Source organism: Odocoileus virginianus, chromosome 31 (genome assembly GCF_023699985.2).
Source record: "Odocoileus virginianus isolate 20LAN1187 ecotype Illinois chromosome 31, Ovbor_1.2, whole genome shotgun sequence".
In the NCBI taxonomy this organism is placed as follows: domain Eukaryota; kingdom Metazoa; phylum Chordata; class Mammalia; order Artiodactyla; family Cervidae; genus Odocoileus; species Odocoileus virginianus.
In genome coordinates, this window is record NC_069704.1 from 17,249,629 (window position 1) to 17,269,396 (window position 19,768).

The following is a 19,768-nucleotide window of genomic DNA, read 5'->3' on the forward strand; positions in this document are numbered from 1 at the left end:
CTCTCCCTCTGGGGCCACAGTCTCCATCGCCTGTTTTGGGGCCTGCTTACCATTCAACTTCTTATCAGCTGTCATGAATCCTTGTTCCAGGGGCTCCTGACCACTTCTTCCACCTTGCCCGCTTCTCAGTAAGGCAGGTATGCTGTTGCCTTAGCAGTTGGATCCAGGAAAGATGTGTCAGGTCTCTTCCCATCCCCTGATTTCAGTGTTGACTGATTGGAGTGGCAGAGCGGTCTGGGAGGTTCACAGCTCTGTTCCCCTGACCTTCTGTCCCTCTCCTCTTGGAAGGCAAGGGCAGGGATCCTGTCTTTGTACAGCATCTCTTTTATTACAGATTCCTGCCTTCAAGGAGCGCTGAGAAATATTACTACTTGGAACTATAGCTCTAGTGTTTTGACTTCAGTAGCTGTTTAGAAATTTCTTGATTAATTAATTAATCAAATTAATCAAATTCCATTCTATGTAGAATAAGGACTTTGTAGTTCCTGGAGCCGTGATGGTCCCATGGGTCTCAGAAGACTTTGGCTGCCCCAGGACTTGCCATAAAGGAATCAGGAAGCACAACCCTTAATATTGTGGTTTCTCTAAGGAACTCTTCACTTGTGTCACCTAAGACTTTATCAACATTTGTTTTGTTTTGAACTTGTTTAATTTTTCCACTTGTATTTTCTGTTTGAGTCAATTCCAGGAGATAGTGAAGGACAGGGAAGCCTGGCTTGCTACAGTCCATGGGGTCACAAAGAGTTGGATATGACTGGGCAACTGAACAACAACAAATATTCTCTTGCAATATGTGTGAGTCAGTATTCAGGGCATTCTATACTGTCATTACTGTTTACCTGATCCACCCCCTATATAGCTGATCTCCATTTACAGAAAAATATAGGGTTGGAGAGTTTAAGCCTCCAAGGGCACATAACTGGAAAATTCTGGAACTGAGATAGGAACCAGGTTAGTCAGACTCTCCAGAACTTGGGATCTTTCAAGTCGGTATCCTCGGCAAGCCCTCACTGTAGAGAAAGAAACTTCTGGGTTGGGAACCCTTGCCCAGATGAACAGCAGGAGTTCCCAAAGCTGTGTGCATCCCAGCTCCCAGCTTCCTCTCATCTGCTCTAAGGAGTCACCCCAGGGAGCAGTCAGGTCACCCTGTCTTACCCCCTTCTCCAGAACCCTGAACTTTCCAGGGAAGCCCTGGTTTTCCTCGGGAGGGTCCAACTGTCTCAGTGAAGCAGGCTGGAGCTATCCTTGAAGAAGAAAGTGGAGCCCTAGCATCACGAAAACAAACTGAAACAACAAAAAATACCCCAAAAGACACCTGAGTATGTTTGTTCCCAGCTCTTTTCTGGCAGAGAGATGTTTCACAGTCTTGTTTATACAAGGTCCTGCTTAAGCGAGTAAAGCCAGGAGTGAGAATCTGGCTGCAGTTTCTCTAGGCCGTTGCCCCTGGAACAAGGTCAGGGCTGGGGGACCTCCTTGGGTCCTTTTAAGAAGAGTATCTGGGCCTTGGAAGCTGACATGATCTTTCTCTACTTCTCTCTTTTTTTTTTTTTTTAATTTGCCTCTTCCACCCACTTCTCAAGCAGCTGATCGCTGTGGTTTCTTTTCATGTTAAACAAAGGAGACTACAGCGATCTTGAAACTGGAGCCGGGGACTGGAGGGCACTGACCGGGAGTAACCCCGCTGCAGGCTCTGCTGAGGACTGCCCTCCTCCGCCTTCCTGGGCTGCTGCGCTCCCTCCTCCCTGCTTCTCTGCCCTGCTCAGGCAGGCTGGGGAGAAGCAGAAGGAACACTGAGTGGCCATGAGAGCATCCCCCTCACGCCCACCCCCTGTATCCCCCTGGTGCGGTGATCCTCCCTGCCACACCCTTCTCCCCTGCCAGGAAAGTGTTTCCTTAGCCTGCTCAGAGAGGCCTGGCCCTGAGGACTGCCAAGGAACTGAGGATTCTGTCCTGTTCGTCCTCAGCCCACAAACACACATTTCACTTGTTTTGTTCTTTGGACGCCAAGCTCCTGAATTGGTTTCTTTTCTTTTTTTTTTCCCCTCTTTTTCTTTGCCCCACCTCCCTGCATACAAAGCAAAGCTCTCTGGAAAAGGACAGACCACTGCTGGCTTCTCCAGGCAAAACCAAGGAGGCTGATTTCAGCTGATCAAGTATTTTGGTCCACATTGGAGATATGGCAACAGGAGCCTTATCTTGGGGCCTTTTGCTGGATGGTGACTTTCAGTCTTCTCTTCGGGCAGCAGGGACCCATGTTTAATTTAGTGACCAGTCCAGTTCCCTGATGACCATATTCTGTGACAGTATTTATAGCCTCTCAGTTACCCTTGTAAACTCTTGAGGCTCTTTCCCTCCAAAAGACTACTTTCATTTTCTTGATCTTTGTTTTCACAACAACCTATGAATGTTATTAGTTCATCTTATATCTAAGGAAACTGAGACCCAGAGATATTCAGAAATGGAGAAAAGTGAGGTTCACAATTGAAGTTAGAAAACAGCTGAGCTGGGACCTGAGTTCAGATTTCCTAATGCCAAGTCCAATGCTGATTTAGTTTAATCCCAAGTGTACCTTTTAGTACCAACAATAAGACAATCCCTGAGATCTTCTATAACCCACACATTACAGATAGGAAAATCGAGGTTATGTCAGCTCACAGGGAAAGAGTTAAATGGCCAAGTAAGTGACTGTCTTTTCCATTAAGTGTTTTCTTTCTAGTGTCCAATGACTGGTTTTTCTTACTAGTCATTTTCTATCTATGCCCATCCCTGCAGTGATGTTGTAGAGGTGATCATTCCCATTGATTCTCTGTAAAATGCTAGATTTCTTTATTCTTTTCTAACGTTCTGATTAGGCAAACCAGTCAGCTTCAACCTTTTCTTCACCTTATAACAGTGTCAGCAGAAAGAATTCATAATTCTCTCTGACTCAGGAGCTCAGCCAGGCAAATACATAACACACACATACACACACACATACCTTGGATCATAAATTCAATATTGACTTGGTTGGCAAAGTCACTTCTGTGTTCTTATCTATTCTGAAAGCATATACTTTAGGATCAGACTAGCATTGAAGCTAATGAGGTGTCTTTCCTGAAAGTGATGACGGTATTAACCATCTTTATTGAGGACTTTTCTTGGTTCTAGGCCTTGTGCTGGGACTTCAGGTACATTTCTCTTTTAACCCTTAGCTCAGTGCGGTGAGGTAGATGCTCGTCATCCTCATTTATCCTGTTATGGACACTTCTCAGGCCCTGCTTCCAGCTCCCACATGCCTGACTGCCCTCCTGACGCTGGGTTGATACAGCTGAGGAGGTTAGAAAAACTCTAGCACTATCTTGACCTAGTTTGTCTCACACTCATATCCTGTTTCACCCTTCGCTGCCCACAGCAGGTCATCTCAATTCATTACTTGATTCACTCGTATGTGTTCATCCACTCCTTTATCATCCACCACTGATGGGATGCCTCCTCAGTGCCAGGCACTGCTGTCCTTTTGAGTAAGTCCTGGCCCTTGAGCACTTCTGTTCTTCTGGAGAAAATGATGTGGTCTCAGACAACTGTAGCTCCGGGGAAGCACACATAGGAGGCTATTGGGGTATGGGGGAATGGCCACCTGAGCGAGCTTGAGGGCGTCATGTCAGGACAGGCTTCCTGGAGGAGATGACTCATGGCCCAAATCTTAAAGAAGGGTCCAAGTTAGCTAGGGCAAGAGGAGAAGGGCCATTTCAGATATCAGGCTTTCTTGATATTATTGGCTTCTCCACTCATTTTCCTGCCAAGAAAAAAAATGGAGAAAACTGGAGACCACAGGTACAAAATCACCCTCCTCTGGCCTCACATTGTACCTCGTCCTCTTCCTTTTCCCATCCTGCTCCCCAAATCTTAGGTTCTGAGGAAGCTCTTCTATGCTTATCTGCTTGTGTGTTTATTTATTCACTCAGAAACATTGAGAACCATGTGCACATAGCACTATGTCTACAGGGTGCCCTGGTCCCTGCATCACTGGGAGGTCTTCCTTACCCTCTCCTCATCAGCCACAGCCTCTGGAGATTTCTGGCTCTCTGTTCTTTTCCAGAACCTGGCTTCAGTCTGTTCAGCCTGATTCCCCCCTTGAAACAGATAAGGCTCATCTGGGTCAAATGCTTCCATGAATTGCCTTCCTTTGGCTCTGTCATCCTCGCTCTGCTTTTTCTATTGATTTGCCTCTTCATCACCCTTGTCATCCTTGGAAGTTCCTTGAGGGAAGTGTCTGTGTCCCTACCTTTTTTCTATACATCATTGTGGTACACTGGTCAAGGTGAGTGAAGTAAACCCTTCTCAATAATCCCAAAATTGTTATCATTTTTTGAGCAACTCCCATGAACCCCCTGCTCACTATCCAAGCATTGGCTAGTGTCAGTGAAAGTCACTCAGTCGTGTCTGACTCTTTGTGACCTCATGGGCTGTAGCCCTCTAGGCTCCTCTGTCCATGGGGATTCTCCAGGCAGGAATACTGGAGTGGGTTGCCATGTCCTCCTCCAGGGAATCCTCCCAACCCAAGGATCAAACCCAGGTCTCCTATATTGCAGGCTCCTATACTGAGCCACCTGGCAAGCATTCATGCATTACATGCAAATCTCTCTAATCCTCATACCTTTGAAAAGTGGGTACTGTTACCCTTACTTCCTAGGTCAGAAGTCTTGGACTTAGGAAGGCAAAATGAATTTCTCAAAGCCATGCAATTCATAAACAGCAGAGTCCAGCATCAAAGTTAAGTTATTCTGTCCCTATACCCCTGAACTTTTCATTTCACTAATGTTTCCCAAACTTGACTGGAATCATCATGGTGGAATTTTATAAAATTCTGATGCCTGTGTCTTAGCACCAGAAGTTCTGATCAGGCAGAAGTTGTTAGGGGGTGTGGCCTGGGCTTTGGGATTTTTATAAAGCCCCCTCAGGAGTCTCACGGGAGCTTAGGTTGAGAACCAGCGCGCTCCGCACTGCCTTCCTGCGCCCATGCTGCCTGCAGCTTAGTGTTCGTGGCATGTAAATCTGAATCCACGTATGTGGTGTCCATGTGACCAGAATGCAGGTTCTTCGTAGCCAGGGATCTTTGGCATTCCCTGCTGCCACCCCGTACCGCATGGCTGCCTCACCACCCTGTGCACGTGCCCTGCCAAAGGTTGTTGACTGTGTAATCAGCCTCTTGGCTCTCCTGGGTCATCCAGAGGATTCACTGAGAAGTGGTTGGGGTTTGATCACATCCAGAGGTTCTCATCAGCAGAGCCTGTTGACTTAACTGAAACGTCACGTAAACGCACTGCGCATGCTCCTTTGACTAAAGCATGTTGCTTGTGACCTAGACCCATCGCATGTGCAGTGGGGTCAGCCTTCCACCTTTCAGCAGCCTTACTCTGGAGGGAGGAGGTTATTCCGAATTTGCCTAGCACAGTGTCGATTCCTGCTCTGGCTTTTCACTCTCAGGAGTGGCCTGCCTGGTCACAGACCAGGTTAGCTCATGTGCATATTCTGTTCTGCCTGGGTCTCAGGGAAGTTTTTTTTTTTTTTCACCCCTCTCTTTACAGATGAGGCAGTGGAGACACAGCTAGGTGAGATGACCTGGCAAGTACATGGATGCAGAACCCAGGTTTTCTCACCCCTCAGTGTGGGACTTTTTTCATTGTTCCATACAGTCAGTGTCAGGCTTTCCAGGTCAGACTGCAGTTGAAGCCACTAACTTTCCTGTCTTCTTCCTGTTTACCCCTGCCTTTGGGCTACTGGGATGCCGAGGGTGTCACTTTGTGTCTCTGGGAATGCAGTTCTAGTGACCAGGGGTCCTGTTTACTCTTGGGGTGCAGCCTGGGAGTTGCCCCAATATCTGCGAGCCATTCTTGGACCTGTACAGCTGAAAGGAAATCTTCTTTGATGCTCCTCAGATACTTCTGAAATCTTCCCAGCCCTGATCCCATCTCCTGGTAATTATTTTCCAGTCATCATTCATTGGTCAGTAATTCTTTGCCTGATCTGGGCACTAGGATGCAAGGATAAAAGATAAATTCTGTGTCCCAGAGGCATAGTCTAGGGGAGATAATATGCAAATAAAACAACAGCCCTAAAAGGATGGTCCTCAGAACCCTTGCATTAGAAATACAGAAGATGCTTATTAAAATGTAGATTCTTAGGCCCCACTCTAGAGCTACTATTTCAGGATCTCCGGGAATCCAGCCCAAGAAATTACATTTTAGCATGTCCCTAGGTGAATCTTCAATGCTCTGAGGTTTGGCAGCTACAGAAGTGAATGCGATCGTGAGAAGGCAGTATCATATGTTTTGGGGAGCACCAGGCAGGTGGCAGGCTGCAGGAGCACCTTTTCTCAGGAGGGACACTCACTCGGCCAGGACCACTTCTTAAAATGTGTCATGGGGAATAACTGGGAGTTAGCCAAATAAGGTGTAGCCAGAGAACTGTTTCTCTAGAGATGTGAGTCAGGCTCTGTACCTTTCTGTGGTGGTGCTTTAGTTGCTAAATCGTGCCCAACTCTTGTAACCCCATGGACTATAGCCCACCAGGCTCCTCTGTCCATGGGATTTCCCAGCAACAGTACTGGAATGGGTTACCAGTTCTTTCTCCAGGGGATCTTCCGGACCCAGGGATTGAACCCGGGTCTCTTGCGTTGCAGGCAGATTCTTTACCAACTGAGATTATTAAAAGTTTACTTTAGCAGAACATGCCTGAATCAGACAGCACTGATGAGAGTCTGGCTGGATTTTGAGACCTCCTTCTACTTTATCTCTGCACATCACCCCCTTAGCTCCCACGATTAACTCCTGTCCTCTTTTTAAGCCTCACCTCACAGCCCTGTTTTCTGATCAGACATCTATTTCTCGTCAGTTAAGTGATTTGGGTTTGCTAGGTTTGCCCCCTAGAGGTCGGTTCATGCCAGGGCCTGTGGGCTGCAGTCTCTCAGTGATGTCTTGATGAGCTGGCCTTCTCTTTATGAATGAAGTTGGGTTGTTATGAGAGAGGGGCAGAAGGAGAAGTGGACACTCAAATGAAATATGGCAGAGAAAATGAGAGCATTTCAGTAAGGGGGACCCGCGAAGCATCTGATTCCCTCACAGTTTGGAGATAAAGAAGCTGAAATTCGGAAAGATGATATGAAATATCCAAGTGATACCACTTAGGCACAGCCTCCAACTCTAGGGACTAAAATTGGATTTCTGGCTAGTGCTTTTTCTGCTTCACTACACTGGATTGGAACCTTTTCTGTAAAGGTGGAGGCTTTATTATTTAAAGTGATTCTGTAGGAAACCCTGCAGCAATGCAATCATTTACTAGTGTTGATTTTTTTAAATGTATGCATGCGAATTTTCTTAAAGCAGGGGCCGGCCTGGGTGTGGGAGCTCTGTATCACGTGTTCCATGTCTGGAATTGAAAGGAGACCAGGCCTGTGAAAGCACCTTGATATGCATAATGCTCTGCACCCTGGTTCTCTAAGGGTGGGCCCCAGACCAGGGGGTGACAGCATCACCTGGAAGCTTGTTAGAAATGCAAATTATCCAGCCTCACCTCAGGCCACTGAATCAGAAACTCTGGGGGGTAGGGGACCAGTTTTCACAAGCCCTGCAGGTGATTCTGATGCCTCTTCAAGTTTCAGAACCACTGTTTTGCATCAAGAAGAAACCAGCCCTTGGGGCTTGTGGGAATAACGTTTTAAATATCTCTGAGTTTAGCTGTCTGAGATGGCAGTGGGGTAGATAGGAGCTGTGGGGTCAGGGTCACAAATCTCAGATTTGTTTACTTACTCTTGGAAAAGCGAGAAAAGGCTATGTGTGTGTGTGTGTGTGTGTGTGTGTGTGTGTATGTGTACAGAATTGTCATACTTCACAGCTTCAGAAAGCAATCTTTTCACGTCTCTGCTGTTAAGGCAAAATTCCCTGAACCTCATTTCTCTATGTGCTCAATTGGTTTAAAATGAGGTAATCAATATTAGGATATTTTGCTCCATTGTGCTTTTTTTTTCTTTTTAGTTATTCATGAAATGAAAATGAAACACTATTTCTCCCGCAGGCTTGAAACTTCAGGACTTCCTGGTAGACAATGAAACCTTCTCTGAATTCCTGCATCTCAACCTCTCTCTGCCAAGGCCAACTGTGGACAAGATGCTGGGGGCTGATGTCAGTCTCCGCAAGGTAAGCTGTGATCTTCACCTTCCCTGGTGGGGCTCATGCAATGACATTACACGAGAGCACCTGGAAGGAAATGAATAAACTCCTGTCTTTGTAATGGTGCTGAACGAGGTTGGTGGCTCCAATGCAGCATTGTCTATTTTTACCTCCCTGCCCAGGCTCACCCTGCCACAGCATCCAGAGTGGAAGGTGCAACCTCGCATCATGGGCCAACTGGTTGAAATAAAACTGATTTCCTGCCTGTCAATTGGCATGTGTTGGTTTTGTTTATTTTGTTTGTGAAAGTCACTCAGTCGTGTCCAACTCTTTGAGACCCCATGGACTGTACAGTCCGTGGAATTCTCTAGGCCAGAATACTGGAGTGGGTAGCCTTTCCCTTCTCCACGGGATCTTCCCAACCCAGGGATTGAACCCAGGTCTCCTGCAGGCGAATTCTTCACCAGCTGAGCCACAAGGGAAGCCCAGGCATGTGTTGATAACGTCTTCCTAAAGGGGAGATGAATTTGAGATGAATTAAACATTAAAAAAAAAACAACTCACAGTTCTGAAACAATAACTTGGGTTGAGGATTGTTACCTAAAATATCTCTTGTCTATAAAATCTAAAACATATTTTTAAAATGTAGTACTTTCTTTTTTAAATTTTAAATTTATTTCTTTTTAATTGGAGGATAACTCTTTACAATATTGTGTTGGTTTCTGCCATGTATCAACATAAATCCACCATAGGTATACATATGCCCCCTCCCTCTTGAACCTCCTTCCTATCTCCCACTCCTTCCCACCCCTCTGTATTGCCACAGAGCACCAGATTTGAGCTCCCTGCATCAGAATAGCAAATCCCCACTGGCTATCTACTTGTAATGTTTCTTTTAAAGATAGATGAGAAAGATAGCTAGAAAATATAGGATAGAAGTTAATAAATAAATAAATAGAAATTAAATAAAAAGAAATAAATAAAACTATTTAAAATTAAATAAATAAAATAAAAAAATAAATGGAAAGATATCTATTATCAAGGAGAAAATGCTTAATTTTTTAAAAACTTATAAAATCAGGAAGTAATATTAGTGTTTATGTAAAATTTTAACCTTAGATTTTAAAAAACCCTCCTCTGGCATTATCATACGGCTCCTATGCAGTGGGCAGCAAGCCCAGATTGCATAGTTATTGATTTCCAGAGGATCTTCTCAAGTTTATTCTCTGGCAGAAAGGGGAACTGCTTCCTTACCCTGTCTCATGTTTGCATACTAGCTTGACTTTGCCATAAGCAGAAGTAGTGGAACTGTTTATGCCCCAAAATAAACTCTTCGCTTTACATGATATAGAATTTTTAAAATTAGAAAAATGTTCTTACTGCTTGCCCTTATGAAACTGGGAAAATATGCCTGTGTTTACCAATTGTGTGGTTGGGAGATGGGCCAAAGGCAGCAGGCTTATAAAAATCATTAGCATGATTTCCATTGCCCCCTGCCAATTTCTTATCTGTCACATCCCACCAGTTTAAAATAAGGGGCATCCTAAATATGGAAGTGGTCCTTGCAAGGTAATTAGTCTCTGTAGTCACTGTTGTCACTGTCTTAAATACTAAAGGTCGGATGGCAGCAAGGGCTAGTTGAGAAAGGAGGAAAAGCAAAGTGTACTTGCGTATCTGGTAGCAGGTGCAAACTTAATGGAAACCGTGATAGACCAAGTGCTCTGTAGTGTTAGAAAGCTGCATGGGTCTTGAGAACCTTCTGGTCCATCATTCCCATGAGGTTGTACGAGCAGGTCAGGCTGCCTTAATTGAAACAAACAGAGATTGTTGTAACAGAGTAATAGAGTCTGAATTGTTCGTTCATTTGTTCCACAAATATTTATTGTCCACATGTTCTAGCACTGAGGACACAAAAGGAACATGAAAAAACAAGGTCTCTTATCTTATTGAACTTTTGCCTAGTGGACAGTAAGGGCCATATGTGAAGAAGTGTTTATTTAGGTCCAGCAAAGCTAGTTACATGATATGGCCAATCAGAAGTTCTTTGCTATAATGTATAGAACAGTCAGTTCTAAGTCATTCTTATTTGTCAGTGAGATAAGAGGCTTGACTTTCTAGTACTCTGCTTCGATACAAGTAAAAGGAAGAGTTCCATATTCTGAAATTGTTTGAACATAGTTCTTTGCCTTAGTTATATATCTTTATGTACAAATAAATAGTATAAATACATTTCCCCCCACAATTTAGCCCAGTTTAAAATATCATTTATTTCAAAATAATGAGAACTTTCTATTTTCTCTAATAAGAGTGGTTTGAGGAGTTCGGACTCCAGATTCCTATTTGCTGAGTCGTGTGTCCCACTTTTGAGAAAAAGGGTTGGACTCAGGATTTCCCTTCACAAGGAGAGGAGTATGGAGGTGATGAGTCAAATGCCTCATTCTGGTTTTAAATGTCCTGTAGCATCATGCCTTGCTTCATCCTGAAGTTCAGTAGAGACCCAGTGTTCTGGACAGGGTATAGTAGTGTCCATTCCTCAAAGCAATATTGATATGAAGTTCCCCCAAGAGGCCCTGCTTCCCATCTTTGTAATCCAGTTTTACTTCTCTGTCTTTGCATGAAATGTTTATAGGTATTTTTGCAAGGCTACCAGTTACATTTGACCAATCTCTGCAACGGATCAAAATTGGGAGAGGTGATTCGACTTGGTGACCAAGAAGTTTCCAGGCTTTGCAGCCTGCCGAGGGAGAAATTGAACGCAGCAGAGCAGGTGCTTCGTTCCAACCTGGATATCCTGAAGCCAATCCTGGTGAGTAGGCTTGCTGTGTAAGGAAGCTTTGAGTACTAATGCTTTTCGAATGTGACATTTTTCCCTGGACAGCATGACTTTGTTTTCGTAGAAACATAGGGCTTGCTGGGAGTTAGAGATGTGATTGGCTCAGTGGTATTCCTTTCAAATTCTGAGCTATCTGCCCAAGAGTCAGTAAGGAAAGAGTGAGTTGGGTGTGGCTCTGAATCCAAGTCTGAGGTCCCTTGTGCCTGTTTCAGAGAAGACCTACTTTTTAATGGTTTTTAATGTTGTAAGGGTTCATTTGAAGAAGGAGTTTTCTAGATTAAAAAAAAGTCTCAAAACCATTAATGGGAAGATGAGTGTCCATTTTAAAAAGCCTATTGGAAAGGAAACACTGAGATGTCTCAGTGGGAAAACCCTGGGATTGAATGGGAGCACATGCAATAATTAACTTAAAAAATGACAAAATTGCTTTCAGAGGTTAAAAAATACCAACAAAGTCTGATCATCAGTTGGGAATCACTTGTTCAAAGAAGCAGTCCATGAGACTATGCATTCATTTCTAATCCAAGAATAGGGCTAAGTCTGAGCATCCTGGTTGTCAGCGCTGTGTCTAGTTCCAGAATAAGTATCTTTTTTTAGGATTTCTGGGAGCTCTGGTGAAATGCCTTGTGAACAACATGCTTCAGCATCCATCCAGCGTTCAGGTTTCCTGTTTACCAGACAGCTCCCTGATTGTCAGTAGGTTCTTTGAAAACCAGGGGAAAAGCCCTGGAAGAACATGTCTTCAAAGAGATGTTCCTCATTATAATAGAAAGACATTGGAAACTCCTGGGACTTCTGGAAACTTCTGGCACACCATGATTTCTCTAGAGAAAGATGGGCCCTCCTGAGGTCCTAAGAAGGTTCGGTTTCTAGACCCTGTACCTGGATCATCTCCTAGAATGTTCCTTAGAAACACATCCCAGAGTTTACGCTCTTGACTGACCATCGAAGAGTCCTTGCATCCTGCTTGATTCTCTGGCGCTAACAGCTTCTGCCTGAAGTGAAGGTAGTAGTAAAACTGAATTCTGCTGCTTCCACGGCAGGTTTTATTGTGGCCCCCATCACTGTGAAGGGCTTAGCCCCAGTGCTTAAGATCTGTTTTTGTTCTCTTCGAGAAATAGTATTTTCTAGTTCAGTGTTTTAAAAATGTATTGAGTTTTTTTTTTTCCCAGTGGTCTGTGATTCTGTAGTATAATTTCCAGAGATGTTTGCAGCCCTAGATAACTGGCCTCAATAGTCAGATAAGCTCACCTGTGAAGACACTTGCAGCCTGCTGGCTCTTTCTGCATCGTGAGTCAGAGTCAAAGGTTGTTGCAAATACTAGCCCATTTCCTTGGACTATTTTGGTTGTTTTGCTTTGCTTCACTACAAGACAGAAATGTTCACCCTTTCAGCTGGGATGATTTGAGCTTTGGAAAGATGGGTGTTTTTAGAAGACAGGATAAATTTATTCTGGTGCCCATTCATCGTTTCATTTCTGTTTACTCATTAAACACCTATTGTGTGCACAGCCCAGTAAAATCCCTCCAATTATGTAATTTCTGAATTATGCTCTAAGTAGAAAGACAGCAAAGCCTTCATAATCTGACAGTCAACAGTTTAGGATATGACTTGAAAAATCTCTCCCTAGTTGGGAAAATTAGTGTGATTGGGAGTGTGGAAATGTACTGTCAGAACTGTCAGCTACTTCACAGCCCATCCTGTCGTGTTGTGGTGGAGCCTTGTAGACCAGTTGGTTCACGGCAGGTGTTGATTAGGGTGGCTGCCATATGCTTCCTGCACATCTCTTGGGCATAGGAGCATCTCAGGTTCTGCTTCTGCCTGTCAGCTGTTACTGTGAGATCTCTCTTCCTAAAATCAGAAAATGGGGCTCTTGAATTAGAACATGGTGAGTGGCCAGGATGGCTCTGTGTAAAGATGTTTTAGTGGATACCGTTGGGATGAAATGACTTCCAAACATTTTGAAATGTGACTCTTATAGCAGTGCCTTAATTGGAGCACTGGGATTGATATTCGATTTATACTAAGCAGCCTTTTGGTTCTGCCACTTGGTTGGAATTTTGATACTGGTGATGGTAGATGGGTGCGCTGTGAGACTTCCTTGTACACAGGCAGTTAATTGTGCCAAGAAATACAATAGGGGCAGCAACCAATATTAGGGGGTGGGAGAGAGACAAACTGTTCTGTCAGTATATATTTCTGCACCAAAAGTGAATTTTGAGGAGAGACATGCTTTGAAACATTTCTGCTCTCTCTCTGTGTTTTTTGGTGTGGCTGTTTCTCTGTTTTTCAACCAAGCTATTCTGATTCTTTCTCCTGGATGTCCTTCAGTCCCCTGGTGACCACTTGGACCACAGTATTTTGACAACAGTGGGGAAGTGTGGCAGGGTAGAAAGGATGTAGGCTTGGGGTCAGCTGTTTCTGGGTTCAAATACTGCCTCAGCATTTTACCACTTGTGTTACCTTAGATGAATTAAGCCTCAGTTTCCTATTTTTTCACATAGTGATAATGTAGTTTGCCCTTTGCTGTAATTATTGCTCACATATATGAAGAGCCTGGCATAGGGCTAGTACACATTAGATGCTCAATAAAAAGAAGTTAATAATTTAATTTATGTGAATAATATAAATTATGTGCTTGAAAACAGTGGCTGGTAACATCGACATTTTCTTCTATAAATCAGTGGTAGGAATCAGTCATTAATGTTCATTACTTTTTATATCTGGATACCACTCTTATGGCAGAAAGTGAAGAAGAACTAAAGAGCCTCTTGATGAAAGTGAAAGAGGAGAGTGAAAAAGTTGGCTTAAAACTCAACATTCAAAAAATGAAGATCATGGCATCTGGTCTCATCACTTCATGGCAAATAGATGGGGAAACAATGAGAGACTTTATTTTTGGGGGCTCCAAAATCACTGCAGGTGGTGACTGCAGCCATGAAATTAAAAGATGCTTGCTCCTTGAAAGAAAAGCTATGACAAACCTAGACAGCATATTAAAAAGCAGAGACATTATTTTGCTGACAAAGTCTATCTAGTCAAAGCTATGGTTTTTCCAGTTATGTGTGGATGAATGTGAGAGTTGGACTGCAAAGAAAACTGATCACTGAAGAATTGATGCTTTTGAACTGTGGTGTTAGAGAAGACTCTTGAGTCCCTTGGACTGCAAGGAGATCAAACTAGTCAATTCTAAGGGAAATCAGTCTTGAATATTCATTGGAAGGACTGATGCAGAAGCTGAAATTCCAATATGTTGGCCACCTGATGCAAAGAACTGACTCACTGGAAAAGACCTGATGCTAGGCAAGATCGAAGGTGGGAGGCAGAAGGGGATGACAGGATGAGATGGTTGGATGGCATCACCGACTTGATGGACGTGAGTTTGAGCAAGCTCTGGGAGTTGGTGAGGGACAGGGAAGCCTGGAGTCCATGGGGTCACAAAGAGTCGGACACTACTGAATGACTGAACTGAACTGAAAGTGTATTTTGTCGTATGATACAATCGATTGACATATTCCAGAGATTAGCATGTGGACAGCTTCAGGGAGAGTGCTCATTCTGCCATAACTGCCTTTGGATTGGAACGTACATTGGAACACTATTTCATTAAGTCTTTGAAGTGTTTCTTCAGTGCCCTTGGCTTTTTTTATTAGTCCTATTCCAGCCCTGTGTACTCTCTTGCTTGTATTCTGAGAGTGACTCTGAAGCACAGTAAACACTACCCATTAAAGTTTGTCGTGCATAACCAAATAGAGCAGTAACTTTGGGAAGCAGAGCATCTCTAAACAAGGCATGAGATAATTCATCAACAAAACTAACACATATTTACTGTCTGTCTGCTTTGTACCAGTTACTGGTTGAAGGCACTGAAGTTTCAGCAGTGAACAAGGCAAGACTACATCCACATGGTACTTTCATTCCAGTGGACACTGAGAATGGACTTTAAGATTGGGATTGGGAATGTGAGGAATTCTTCACAGGTTCTGGGTTCTGTAAAGTGAGGGCTGCCCTTCCCGGCAGCTCCCTGGCAACAGTCTTGTTCAACATGGGACACCGTGATCCCCAGTGAAAGCCTGTGTGGTTAAGTAGAATTGGGCTCTAGTCCTTTCTCAGTGATGTGAAGATGGTGTCTGGTCCTTTTGGCTAGGGAAACAGTGTCTGATTTGAGTTTGCAAGGACAGGCATACAGACTGACCTTTATTTCAGTAACAACTTAGACACTGCACAACCGTGTAACTAGATTGTCTTGACTTCTGGTGGTACCTTTACCCGAAAACAGAAAGTTCTGTCTCCATGGAGCAAAGTGTTCTGTTTCTGTATCTTCTGATGTGTGTAGTCTGCTTTTGCAAAGGTGGAACTCTGTTCATGGGATGAAGGAGGTAAGGTGAGTGGTGCCCTGAAGTGCCCAGAGGACTAGCGAGCTCACAGCTGGACTGGGCAGGGATGGAAGGAGCAGGCAGAAGAGGCGTGAACAGTATTCTTGTCTTGCAGGGTCTTTGTTTAGCGTCTTCTTGACCCTTTGATAAGGACTCAGCTTGGCTCATAGCTTTTGGGGATTAGATATTTCTCAGTCTGTCACATGCAGTCTTTGAAGCATTTGTGTAGGTGTTTTGTACCTACAGTGTTTTGCAGGAGAAAACACTTGGTTTTCCCTCTCCTCTTGCCTGGAACACAGACTGTTATGGGAAGTATCAGGTTTTGTTTGGTTTTGTATAATTTTACTGCCCACCTGTTTACAACATGTGCTTTTGCCTGACAAGCAATTGCAGTTGCTATCATTTGGTAAATTGTAGAATGACACGTCTCAGGGATTTACTCTTTTAGACTCTGTTCATCTAATTCCTGGGAGAACAGGGGAAGCACGGGACTGGGGATAAATTACTGAACTAAGCAGTGTGTTAATATGATGACTCAGCTCCATCTAGACAGATGTTTTTGCCTCAAATATGCTATTTTTTCCTTGAAATAGTATAATTAGTTTACTTGAAATAGTATAATTTCTTTCTTGCTATGTCTAAGATAAAAGCTTGAATTTTGATCCTGAATTATGTGGTAGTAGGTGTATTTAACTTTGCCTAGAAATAGCAAAAATGAAATATTTTAATGCATTAATCACATATAATTTAAAATTTAATATTTAAGTTGAATTGCTTTTAAAAGTAGTACTGTCCTTAGACGTGAGTTATAATTCAATAAGAATTGTTAAAATGTTCCTCAAAGGACAATTTTTATTGTCATGTAAATGACTGCAAAGAGACAGTAATTGTTTTGGGTGATGATAGTCTTTGTACCTGGTATGTGGCTTACTTATTTTCAATTTGAAGTAAAACATAAATCCTAGCCCTGAGTTGGCTTTTCTGAATATGGGCAAAGTGAAGCAGAGACTGTAGTCTGCTTTATGAGAATATTTCAGGGAAGTTTGAAATGTACCAATGAACGCATTAAAACATGCATTTGCAGGGAGAAAACAAAATTGTGTTTTATATTGAAAATACTATTTAAATATATGTACAAGCACATCTCATTGTAGTAGGGGAGTCCCTGCAAAATTTTGAGTGTGGATAAGATTTTTTTAGAACTTAAAAGGATTTCCAATTACATTTTAATTTCACAGATGCTCTGTCTTGTATTTCTATCTGGCTACCACTTCTGATGCATTAATAGTCATCTCTCCTCTCACTTGTCCCTTTGTACAGCTATCATCTATAAACAAACACTTCATTTATTCAGCAAATCCCACACACTGGGTCAGGGAGGCAGTGGTAAACAAGGTATAGATGTGTGTTTCCTGCTTTTGGGGAGAGGAGGGAAAAGAAAGGAAGAGATGCTCTTCAGAGCAATAGCCTCTCTGCTGGGTCCTGTGCATCAGGAGACCTCTGATGGGGTGTCCTAACCTGGTCTTTGAGGATTAGGAAAGAAACATCTTCTAAGTTGGATCCTAAAGAATAGAGGTTAGCCAGGTAAAGACAGGAGAATCTTCCATGCAGAGGACATGATGTATGCATGGGGCTCAGAGGAAAGAGGCAAGAGAAGGTGGCATTTAGAGGAAGTGTGCATGATTGAGTAGTTCAGAGTGGATCAGAGGTAGCTATGGGGAATTTGATGGGGAGAGGAATGCTAAGACATGACACTGTAGAGGTGCTGAGGGAAATGTTCATTTAGCCTTTGTGGGCTATTGGGCCTCATTCTGGGAGCAAGGGGAGCCACCATAAGGCTACAGATGTGACTTGAGGAGGTGACTATGAAACAGAGTATGTTTGTGAATTTGAGTGACCTTTGAAGCAGGACTCACACCAGTCCGTTTCTCACCCTCCTAATGTGCTCTTGCCTTTGCTTTTTACTTTTCTTCCACACTTCTTGGGTGCCTAGTTATTATGTGCCAGGAACTGTGCTGGACAGTGAGTTGAAATAAAACACGAACTCAGAAATTAAAATCAAATTGACTTTGATAAGTTATTGCCTTTTTTAAAAAAAAATTTCAGCCTTTTACAATTTAAAGTAAATTTTTGGTGGGGCACATGCTGCAGCACACACAGAAATAGAAATATAATGTTGAACACATGAAATTCATGTAACATAATGTTATAAACCATTGTTACCTCGATTTTAGAAAAGAAAAAGAGAATTCATGTGGAAGGAAAATCTTAGGGAGGAAAAAAAGAATATAAAGAAGTCATCTATTAGACCCAGAAAGAATGGCATAATGGCTTTTGTCATTATGGAGCCAGTGCTCCAGAATGTCATGGTTTTAGGAAATGTTGCAATGTTGTGATTAACACATATTACAGAAATGGGTAGGGGCTTTGAGTAATTTACTTGTTTGTCTGTTCTTCTTATAATGATAGTATAGTATTTAGTTATGATCTAAAAATATTGAATAATACATGAATTCCTGTTAGCTTAACACAAAATGTACAGTCTTCACTAAAGATTTAATTTTTCCCCTTTCCCCTGCTTTCCTTCATACAAGAAAATCTCACCTCCTGTATGGGGGAGCTCAATGGGGACCTCTATGAATTTATAGCCAAGGGAATGCTTTTGGTTAGGAAAAGTAGTAGTAGAAATTCCAAACTGTGAATGGCTTACTGGAGCACTTTGGAAATACTACTGGTAAGCTCTGTCTGCCTTTGTCAAGTAAATATGAGCAAGAGACCACAGGTCATAGTTGGTGCAGGCACTTGGTTCTCAGACTTCATTGTGTGGCCTTGTTTCAAGGCATATTGCCTGGGGTTAATTTTGTTCAAGGAAGTTAGACATCTTTCGAGTCTGATAAGTCTTCAACCTAACCTATATTCCTATCCTTCATTCCTGCCAATCTCCTTCCCTCTTCCTTTTTTCTTATTTTTCCTTGAATTAAAAAGAAAATTATGAAATAGTTCCTTTCAAGAAATAAGACACTACAGATATAGTTGCTGTCATCTGTATATTCCCCTCTTTCCTCAAAGATAGCTGGTATCCTGGAGTTGCACATTTTTATCCAACTGTATATATACTCAGTTCAGTTCAGTCGCTCAGTTGTGTCCGACTCACATTTGGTTAATAACAACAATATACTGTATTGGTCTGCATGTGTTCACATTGTATATGTGTGCATGTTGATCTGCAACTTGTCTTTTTCACCCAATGTTATGTTTTTAAGATTTATCTATGTTGATAAATCCAGTGTTCTTGCCTGGAGAATCCCAGGGATAGAGGAGTGGGCTGCCCTCTATGGGGTCGCACAGAGTCGGACACAACTGAAGTGACTTAGCAGCAGCAGCAGCAGCATGTTGGTAAATGTGGCATCTGGTTAATTTTTACTGATGCCTGGTATTCCATTTTTATTCTCAGAAATTTTTTTAAAAAATCCATTCTTCTTGTCTTTGGCTTATTTTTTCACTTTGTTGATGGTGTCTTTGCTGCATAGTTTTTACTTTCAGAAGTTTAATTCCCATTTTTGATTTGGACTTCTGTATTTTAAGAAGACCTTCCTTACCCCAAGTTCATAAATACATTTTCTCCTCTATAACTTTTAAACTTTCATTTTTAGTTTTAGCTATTCAATCTACCAAGAATTTAATTTCACATAGTGGTGTGAGATGGAAAAATTACTCTCTTAGATGAGTAACTACTTGTCTCAGCAACACTGGCTGAATAGCCTATCTTTCCTTATTAATTTGTAATATTAAATCTGATTTACATCAGTCTCCTCTCCGTATTTTATAATATCCAAGCCCCCCAAAGTGAAAGGAAATAGTTTTTACCTCCTATGTCTCCCAATTAAGACCTCTCAGTTTGTAAGTTTTCCTTACCACGGTCTCTGTGTAGGTTAACTTTCAGTGTGGTAGCCTTTAGGTATAATGTGAACTTGAAGAGAGAAGGGCAAAGCAAACAAAAAGCCCCCCACCTGGTTTTGCTCATGATTGCTTCATGGAAGGAATGAACATTAACACAGCCTGTGAGCTGTGTCACAGAGACCTACTGGAGTGTGGCATTTAAATGAAAGCCTGGGCCCATCAGAGGACTGGGAGTGTGGGAAGGCTGGTCTCTGGTGAGTGAGCTGTTGTAGGAGAGCTCACTAATTGTGCTGGACAAAATTATCCATAGAACTTTTAGATTTTATCAGAAAGGAACATTTGGGGTTATGCTAGGATATTATGATGATCATGATACTTAGTCTTCTGCATCTGCTATTTCCCAGAGCTAATGATGAACTCCATCTATTCATACTTTCAGCTGTCTTTTGTGTCATCTGCCATAGGATTTCACAGCAATCTCTGAGATAAGACAAGTATTAAAATAGTTCAGT

At 42.6% G+C, this 19,768-nt stretch overlaps 1 protein-coding gene across 5 annotated transcripts in view; it reads left to right on the forward strand.

The window, feature by feature from the left end:
• Nucleotides 1-19,768, forward strand: part of ABCA1 (ATP binding cassette subfamily A member 1) — a 132,837-nt gene that overhangs the window by 50,994 nt on the left and 62,075 nt on the right. For 4 of the 5 annotated variants that reach the window (XM_070459352.1, XM_070459354.1, XM_070459351.1 and 1 more), the window contains 2 exons: nucleotides 8,053-8,174; nucleotides 10,777-10,953. In XM_070459352.1, coding sequence (XP_070315453.1) covers nucleotides 8,053-8,174; nucleotides 10,777-10,953 — 299 coding nt within the window. Of the gene's footprint in view, nucleotides 1-7,702; nucleotides 7,962-8,052; nucleotides 8,175-10,776; nucleotides 10,954-19,768 lie in introns of those variants that run through there. The other variant, XM_070459355.1, reaches the window with a different exon arrangement.